At 35.0% G+C, this 9,166-nt stretch overlaps 2 protein-coding genes and 2 long non-coding RNA genes across 5 annotated transcripts; 3 read left to right on the plus strand and 1 right to left on the minus strand.

Annotated features, from left to right (window-relative positions):
* Positions 1–1,332: 1,332 nt before the first annotated feature.
* LOC138132406 (uncharacterized) lies at positions 1,333–2,175 on the plus strand. Of its 2 annotated transcripts, none has more exons than XR_011160068.1 (2): positions 1,333–1,568; positions 1,619–2,175. It is a non-coding gene; the product is annotated as an uncharacterized lncRNA (long non-coding RNA). The 2 variants fall into 2 exon arrangements; XR_011160069.1 differs by having other exon boundaries at positions 1,627–2,175.
* A 274-nt stretch (positions 2,176–2,449) lies between these two features.
* LOC138132407 (uncharacterized) lies at positions 2,450–5,878 on the plus strand. The gene is made up of 2 exons (XR_011160070.1): positions 2,450–4,033; positions 4,172–5,878. It is a non-coding gene; the product is annotated as an uncharacterized lncRNA (long non-coding RNA).
* An 874-nt stretch (positions 5,879–6,752) lies between these two features.
* Positions 6,753–7,912, minus strand: RpL27A (ribosomal protein L27A). The gene is made up of 5 exons (XM_069049882.1): positions 7,792–7,912; positions 7,547–7,610; positions 7,289–7,386; positions 7,085–7,237; positions 6,753–6,916 (listed from the first exon to the last, which is right to left on the minus strand). The coding sequence occupies exons 1-5, from the start codon at positions 7,792–7,794 to the stop codon at positions 6,788–6,790; spliced, it is 447 nt and encodes a 148-aa protein (XP_068905983.1). The 5' UTR covers positions 7,795–7,912; the 3' UTR covers positions 6,753–6,787.
* A 131-nt stretch (positions 7,913–8,043) lies between these two features.
* On the plus strand, positions 8,044–9,080 carry Sf3a2 (splicing factor 3a subunit 2). Its single transcript, XM_069049880.1, has one exon. The coding sequence runs from the start codon at positions 8,179–8,181 to the stop codon at positions 8,992–8,994; it is 816 nt and encodes a 271-aa protein (XP_068905981.1). The 5' UTR covers positions 8,044–8,178; the 3' UTR covers positions 8,995–9,080.
* Positions 9,081–9,166: the final 86 nt, after the last annotated feature.

Genomic DNA, 9,166 nt, shown 5'->3' on the forward strand with positions numbered 1-9,166 from the left:
TTATGTGAAGCAAGCTGACAACTTCTTCAGGGAACATGCCCCGAAATTGGTTGAATGCATAAATGTCGTGTGCCAGTGTAAAAACCATTTTCACAAATAAAATGTTATCAAAATGAACCTTTGATGATAAATTTGAAATTTGCCTGTCAAATCTGTCAAAGCTGACAACCAGAAGAAGAACCAGAAATACGTTTAGATTACAGGGGTACCAAAATTACCTATTCAAATTTTCATTGTCACCAACAGATGCAGACATTCATAGATCAGCCAATGTTGATCACGGTGTCGGCTGTACTGTATTTTAGCATTCTCGTTTGTTGTGTCGAATGTGTCACTAAAGGGCGAGAATTGGAAATTAAAAACAAAACGCAATGTAAGAGCAATAAATATTTCTTTTCTCATTATATTTACTTTTATTTTGTATTTTTCCGCCAAAATATCATCCGAGGGAAAGCGGCAACCAGCAAATAAGGGCGAAAGTTTACATTAAGGTACAGTCGCAAGCAATAAATTTTGGTCGTCAAGGTCATTCCTTGACGCAATCGAAAATGTTCCATTGTATATAAAACAGTCGTAAATATCGTAAAAAATTTTGACATTGACGACCAAAATTTATTGCTCGCGACAGTACGGTTAGCTTCAAAAAAAAACGGGAACTGTCAGAAAAAGTTCCGTCAGATTTTATTAAATTTTTATAGTTTGAAACGGCCTTTTAGAATTTAGGTTAAAAAACTGCACTTATGTGTCAGAAATACTACTGTCAAACAGACACAAATTGACATAAATGGAAAAATTAAATTTCCAATTCACATTAGGTCAAATTTCATTTCCCGTTTTTTTTTTAAGCCAACTGTATGAGTTGCACCACCACAACGTCGAAAATTTCCCAAGGAAGAATCGGAGAAGATGTAAAACATCGAAACCCCATATATTACTTTAATAATAGTTATTTATACAACGGGTTTCTGTATAAATTGGGCTTGCTGCTCATTTTACTTTAGGGCAGCTAAGAGGGAGTTTACAAAGGAGAAAAATGAAAATTTATGACAATTGAAAACAATAAAATGTGGCAAACTTTTTCGAACCTGATTATTGTTTGTTGTTATGATAACGAATCAACAATCTTAAACATTGACACAGCTTGTAATAAATTGAAGTGCAAAATGGCCAATTCAATTTTTCATTATTACCTATTATTTTTTATTATTCATTAAATTATCTCCTTCGGACTCGTTTTTTTCATCGTACTTATGTGGTTTGTGTCGTCAATTTACCAAGCAACTAAATTAAATTAAAAAAATTTCATCCAATGAGGTGATATGAGGAAGGGCAGGGGGGTGAAACTGGCATTGGCAAAATGGCAGCGGAAAAAGTGTGGGTGCCACCGGCGGGGCGTGAAGCAAAGGGGGGAATTTTGAATAGACCGCGCAGACAAATGTCATTCTTGTCATTTAGTGACTCTTGTGAGCTTGCGCCTTTGCGGGTTTGCGAACTAGCATCCATCTTGTGTGTTTTGTTTTGGGTTATGCCAAGGATGCTTGGCAAATTTCCCGAAAGTTTTCGTTTAGGTTAGTGCGGATTAGTGCCATACTTGATATGTAAACTGTGTAAACTAAAGTTTTTCAGTCGTGGGAGTTGTTAGCCGAAAGAAGTATTCTTGTAAATATCCAGAATCCAACAACTGGTGCATGGAAAATTTGTGAACATCATTTTGAGGCAATAGTTTTGTGAATGAAAGAAAGGATCGTTTAAACACCGGTTCTGTACCAAAACCTTACGACCATTCTGCAAATGAAGATTTTGTAGTTGTTGATGTCATCAGTCTACAACATTGACCGCGGTTTGCAAAGGTTTGGATCAAAAACCTTCCTCACATTCTCAAGATAGTGAAATAATGGACAGCATTTCCAGTTTTCATCTTCAAGACCATAATTATTGTGGAACAGGTGAAAGTGAAGTTTTGACAAACAAGCGTAAATTCGCCAGTAGAAGTATTCCGCACTATCCGACGGATATCAAGACTGAAATGTAAATAGTACTGTGATTTGTTTTTTACTTTTTTCAAGTGAATGTTAATTTGTTGTTTATCTGTTTTCTTGAATTTTTAGAGTTTTATCTTGTTACATTTTTTTCTTATTTGTGTCGGTTTTTCGTTCAATATATAACTAATAAATATATTTGTGTTTAATTTTATTTTCCTACTATTAAAATTGTTAATATTTTAAAGTGAAAAAGTATATTTGGTTATTTTAAAACCAAATTTACTTTTTTCACTTTAATATCTTGACAACTAAAAAAAACTTATATCTGAAAAAGGGAGCACTATAAAGACGGTTGCGTTCAAATTTTTCCCGCGGTCATTTAGTTTGCCACTGGACTACCAGGAGCGCTGTATTTTCCGTTGCCAACCTTTAACATAGGGAAATCAGTTCTTATCTTAGGTGTTCTGTGAGGAAGGGTGCCGCGAATGCTTGCTGCATTGCCCCGTTGAACGGCCAAAGAAAGTCTTTGACGAAGAAATTGTTTTGCTCTGACGTTGCTAGTTTCTTTAACCAACTTAGAGCTGATAGTGTTGATAAAAGATCTAGTTTCTTCGCACCAAAGACCCAGTGTTTCGAAGGCAAGTGCCTTGAAAATAAAATTTGCAGATTTTAATATTTTATATTTTTCATGTTTTTTACGGCAAGCAATTTCTGCTGCTGCCCCAGCTTCTACGGAAGTCTGTGAAAGATATGAATGGGCAAGTGTATCAACACAAGTTACGTCCCAAATGAGACGTTGGCCCTTTGACCAAAGGGTGAGCGTGGCGCATCTAGGCGTGGCGCCATCTGGTCTCTTACCATCGTCACGTGAAAGATTCGTAGGTTCAAGTGTAGCTGGGATATGAATTGATGATAAAACTCTTTGAAAAATACAATTAAGTTCACTATGCGTTGGGAGCCTTCCTTTGCTTTTAGTACCTACAGCTTAGACCATGAACTCCTTGAGCATTGACAAATGTGCGGCAGTTGCAAATGTGATTTTCAAATAGATCGCAGCCAAGTCGAAGATCTACGCAAAGTTGAAAAACTTGCAAATCCAAAAAGGTACCAATATTTTTTGAAGGAATGGCATCTAACCAAGATCCAGATTCATTGCACTGAAGCGCTTTAAAGCGAGCTATGTCTGTAACTGTATTAAATTGAAGTTCACTTGTGATAATTCTTGTTAGGTTAATGTTATCCCAGCATTTCTGAATATGTCTAGTCGATGGAAATACAGAATTAATTGATGACCATTCTTCCAAGGCTGTATCCAGGAGGTGAACTTGAATCGGAATGTCCTTAGTAGGGAGTAATGAAGACATTCCATTCTGAACGCCATAGGCTGAACTCAGAAATGCTATCAGGCACACATCTGAAATTCTGCGAATTCGCAAACCACCTTTAGAAACAGAGAGAGTTGCTTGCAGCCATTGGATATCATTGATATTAATGTTAAGAATGCACGTGAGGCGACGGAAATTTCCAAAGCGCACAAGTACGGATAAAATAAGTTAGTCTTGGTATAAAGAGGCAGTTCTTCAATAAAAAATACGCCACATGAGGGTTGAGGTGGTCAAGGCGAGAGATAAGTAACTTAATTTTTTGTTCTTTAATCCTGAATTGTTGAATATACGCCTCTTCAAAAATTGGAGCTTCCAGTAACTGTAAGTCGTTAGACGATACTATTCTAATTCCTGGACAAATTTTTTCAAATTGCTGAATGATAGACGTATCTTCATTCTTTGAATTGAAGAAAATTTCACATTTATCTGTGTTAACTTTCAAACCAATTTCAGCTGCTAATTCAATCAGATTACGAAGGTCATTTAAAACAATTTCTGGGGTATCTGCAAGAGTGGCATCATCCAAATACCAAATGTTCAGCTCCTATATCATTATCGTTACCAAAGGTTGAATTGAAACACTAAACGCCATTGGATCACAGGTATCACCATGTTGAACACCAACTTCTGAAGATATGATTTTATCTCCAAAAAAAAGAGATGAAGGTAATCTGTAACTTTGATTCATAAATGGATAAAGGATAGGAAAATTTTCTTTAATTTGTAAAAGCATTTTATCTCTTTCTACGGAATTAAATGCATTCGCAAAATCAGTCTTCAGCATAATTGTATCATTATTTTCAGGAAGATTGAGATAAGTACGAACTGTGTGGATAGCCGTTTCGGAACCTTTTTTTGTTGCTACTCCAAAACCAATTGCTATTGGTCTCAAACCACCGTCTTTTTTTGAAAGAGCGCAGAGGGAAGCTCCAAAAAATTTGGCAAGAACTTCTTCATTAATCTTACCAGCAAGAATAAAGTTACATAATTTTGTAATGGCTGTGAGGGCACGTTTACCAGCTTCTCCAGCAGAAAAAGAGACCATATCCTTCAAAAATTGAGGTCTCATACCATCGATTCCTAGTGCTGAACCGCGATAGAATGAATTAATACCTCTTAAAACATCTGACTCGTTCACGGATAAGACAGGAATGTTGTTCAGAGGTGGCTCCGGAAATGAAAGAGGACGAGACGGTGTTGGATGTTTCGTTTTTGAGACATTGAAGGTGACGTCATCAAAAGGAGCAAGTTTGTCATCAGAACTTAAAATTTTAACTGCTCCTCTAATGTCAAAATCATTCACTTTTCCTTCTATTCTTTTTTGAAATGTACTTGAACCAGTTACCTTTGTAATCGATGACGGTAAATTGAAGTTGGCAATATTATCCTTAATTTTCGACGTTAAATTTTTGATTTTCGATCCGTTTAAGTTAAAAGATATATAAGCAAAAACAAATAAATTTTCCCAAGCCAGAATAGAGTTGGAGTTGATGCACTCGTGAATTACAGACGACAGTTTATCTGCAGATTGATTTCGGGCTCCTTTCGGAATTCTTCTCAGAGTAGGTATGGATTTTGCTATGTAAATTTATTAATTTGTCTTGAATCGATCTTCTTGACAGATTAATATGACTGATATCAACTTGTTTGTCGCAATATTTTCCGACATGTGTTCTAATGCGTTTCTCGTCTTTAAATAGGTGTAAAGGTGAAAATGGGCACGCAATTTTCGTAAATGGCTGTTCTGTAATAGAAGACGTTTGTGAGTTTTCCAAATTTGAAAAAGGTTTGACAACTTTGGGCAAGCTTGACTCAATTTCAAAATTATCCTGCGAAAGTGGTACATCTTCATCGCTTTCAACTTCGCTGTATCTATATTGAGGTCTAAAGAATTTGCCTAAATTGGATCTTAAACCAGTAAATCCATTCGATGTTGACGGGGCACATGGAAGAGGCGGAAACAAGGATACAACATGAGAATGACTTTTACTCATGTGAATTTTAACTCCTGCATTATTTTTCAATATCTTGTTGCATATTTTACATTTTGAACCATCATTAGTTTGTGATAAAACAATATTTTCTGATGAAATAGATGATTGAGATTGTGACATTGACATTTATGCTTGCTTTAAAATTTTGTTCTTGTTTAAATTTTTATTTTTCATGTGTTATTATACAGGGTGAGCAACAATAACTGTTTCAGTTGGCAATAACAAATTTTACATGAAATTTTCAAGACTGCGAATTGTATCTACCGGGTGAGCAACAAGTACTGATTGAGTTGGCAATAAATTCTGGTGATTTTTGGTGACTTTTATGTCATGTTCCAACGAGAAAACCATTTTATTAATAAAAGATTACAAAAACCAAGACGTTTAAATTTGAAATGTATACCAGGTGTCAATATTGTCAATAAAACAAACCGAAGTAGGTACAATTCACAGTCTTGAAAATTTTATGTAATTTTTTTTTGCCAACTGTAACAGTTATTGTTGCTCACCCTGTATTTCGGTTTGTTTTTTTGACATTATTGACAGCTGGCATACATTTCAAATTTAAACGCCTTGGTTTGTGTAATCTTTTATTAATAAAATGGTTTTCTCGTTAGAACATGACATAAAAGTCACCAGAATTTATTGCCAACTCAATCAGTAATTGTTGCTCACACGGTATTACAATCTATTTTGATTGAATAAATTATAAATAAGCAACTAAATTATCGCAAAAAAAAAATTTATCCGGATAAAAAAGACCGCTCATGTATACTCAATTTCATATAAATGTGCATCTAAGCAAGCCATGAAAATCTGATTTTCTGTTGGTAGTAAAGCTAAAGCTAGTGACTTTAACTTTCAAAGTTGCTTGCTCTGCGCGAACTCGATTTGACTAATTTTTTAGTTTTTGTCCATTTTAACTTTGCTGATTTCAAAAGCAATGTTACGTCTTTTTACTGCTTAAATTAAAGTAATTCTTATTTGTTATTGTCTTTGTATTTTTACCAAGTAAAGATTTATTGGACATGACCTTCATAAATGTGACTTTTGTAATGTAACTAAATTAAAGGTGCTTTTACAAATGCACAGCTCACTTGATGAACATTTATATGAAATCAATTATACTATTCCGGATACGGAACCTTGGCCAACATTTTTTTTGACATTTTAAAAAAAAATCAAGACAATTAATAAAAATCATATTGAAGTTTTTATTGTGACATCAAAAAAGCAGGGAAATAGCATTATCAAGTCAAAAGTTGGGTAATATTCAATGAAGGCCAGTTCACACATATTTGTCAGTTAAATGTCAGTTGTGGCCAAGATTCCATGTCCGGAATAGTAATTACTTACGATTATTACTTAATGAATGCAATTAAAACCATATATAATTTATAGAAAGTTTTTTATTTAATATTACAAATTAAGCTGACAAAACGCAAGCTCCCCCAACAGCTTTAATCTTATCTTCTGCCGATTTAGAGAAAAACTTGGCTTTAACAATGACAGGTTGGTTAGGCAGGCGACCTTTACCCAACAATTTGTAATATCCCTATAACAAAAAACAAAATTAAACACCATAATAAAAAAATTACTAAATAAATCTAATTACAAATGTGATCAGTCAAAATGAACCATCAGCATTATTTTAAGACCGCCCGTTCATATATCATCATTAAATATTTAAATACATGTTGATATTGAACATAAAACAACTTACAGCTTTGACAATGTCAATAACTGGAGCTTTGCCTTCAGGATGATTCTGGTATTTTGACCTTGTCTGCTCACTAACAAGAGTCCACAATTTGTCTAAATTGATAGCAGGGGCCCATTTAGAATTACGCCGTAAATGATAATTCCTCATTCCCAACTAAAATCAACTATAAATCAATGGTTCATCAATAGAGGAATAAGAACAAACCTTTCCGAAGTAACCTGGATGGTACTTGTCGAAGTTTATTCTGTGATGGTGCATACCACCAGCATTACCGCGACCTCCTGGATGCTTTCTGTGTTTGCCTGTAATAAAATTCCTGTTAGCTCTCTACTACAAATATGTTACATAAAACAGAGTGGGAAATCATTCAGCATAAGAACATTAATCAAAGTTAAATCATACCGCCCGTTCATGTATCATCATAATGTTATTTACGTAACATACAAACTAATGTTTACTTACCAATGCGGCCATGTCCATGGCTCACGTGCCCCCTTAACTTTCTTGTCTTTTTCTTATGAGTCGACTACAACATAACCACAAAATTAATTGTAAACACAAATAATACTCGAATGGCCTATAAATATTTATAAAATCGAACAAACGCTATCCTAACATTACTCAGTAAAGTAATGGAATAGATGCTGGTAAATGGATGATTCAGATTTTTCAAAAATGTTTCAAAAGAGAAATTACACCTCGCTTACCATGTTGCCGAGAACAGAACAAGTTCGGAAAGGCCAACCTCGCCAACTGTTTATATTTGGTTACACAAGGCTACCAACATTTAGTTACAGACACTGATTCTCTTAAGCGTTTGCTTACAATCATTGTAATTATGAAATAAGTGATTGTTATTTAATGCAATTAGTTTCTATATTTACTTAGAATAGATATAAGACATTAAAATATAAAAAATGATTTTATTACAAAATTGTGTCTGGAAATAAATTCTAAGGTTGGCAATCAATAAGTTACTATTGAGATCGAGAAACGCTGACAAATGTCAAAAGTTCTGTAAAGTTTATAATACTTTTAATTGTGTAGTAATATATTGTTTTGTATTAATCGTGTTGAACTAATAAGCTTAAATAATGGATTTTCAAAATCGCCCTGGAGGAAAAACCGGTGGCGGCGGAGTCGCCTCTTGGTCAGAAACCAACAGAGATCGCCGAGAGCGTCTCCGGCAATTGGCGTTAGAAACTATAGATCTTCAAAAAGATCCTTACTTTATGAAAAACCACTTAGGGTCATATGAGTGCAAACTGTGTTTAACGTTACACAATAATGAAGGTAGTTATCTTGCTCACACTCAAGGCAAGAAACATCAGGCAAATTTGGCCCGAAGAGCTGCTAAAGAAGCCAAAGATGCCCCAACTCTTCTACAACCAGAGAAACCTAGAGTGGAACCGAAAAAATTCGTCAAAATTGGACGTCCTGGTTATCGAGTGACAAAACAGAGAGATCCAGAAACAGGTCAACAGAGCTTGTTATTCCAAATTGATTATCCAGAAATTACTGACAATGTGATGCCTCGTCACAGGTTTATGTCTGCTTATGAGCAGAAAATAGAACCTCCAGATCGTAAATGGCAATACTTGCTGTTTGCTGCAGAGCCATATGAGACCATTGCATTTAAGGTACCCAGCAGAGAAGTAGAAAAAACAGATAATAAGTTCTGGACACATTGGAATCGAGATACAAAGCAATTTTTCCTGCAATTTGCTTTTAAGAATGAAGCAAAGAAACCGACGACAATTATTGCGAGACCCGGGAATATGATGGGAGGAGTACCACCTCCGCCGATGATTCCAGTGCCACCGCCACCGAGACCACCTATGTTTAATGCCATTCCACCACCGCCACCGTTGATGGGTGCAGTTTTACCTGTTCCACCACCACCACACTAATTTTGTACTGTATAATAATTACATATCAATACATCTATTGTATGTAGAAATGGAATTATTCTTCAAATAAAATGTTTTTTTTTTTACTTAATAAATTATTATAATTACTTAGGTACTCAGCTGTATTGAGTACTCACAGTATGACACAGTGACCAACTTTCCGACAGATGAA

The sequence above is a fragment of the Tenebrio molitor genome, chromosome 6 (genome assembly GCF_963966145.1).
Source record: "Tenebrio molitor chromosome 6, icTenMoli1.1, whole genome shotgun sequence".
NCBI lineage: Eukaryota > Metazoa > Arthropoda > Insecta > Coleoptera > Tenebrionidae > Tenebrio > Tenebrio molitor.

What these genes read in the sequence shown, in the direction of transcription:
- RpL27A (XM_069049882.1), bottom strand. An exon ending in ATCCAGGTTACTTCGGAAAG is followed by an intron (nt 7,238 to 7,288) that starts GTTTGTTCTTAT and finishes AGTTGATTTTAG; the next exon opens with TTGGGAATGAGGAATTATCA. An exon ending in TTATTGACATTGTCAAAGCT is followed by an intron (nt 6,917 to 7,084) that starts GTAAGTTGTTTT and finishes TTTTTGTTATAG; the next exon opens with GGATATTACAAATTGTTGGG.
- Sf3a2 (XM_069049880.1), top strand. Translation starts at nt 8,179, where the DNA reads ATGGATTTTCAAAATCGCCCTGGAGGAAAAACCGGTGGCGGCGGAGTC.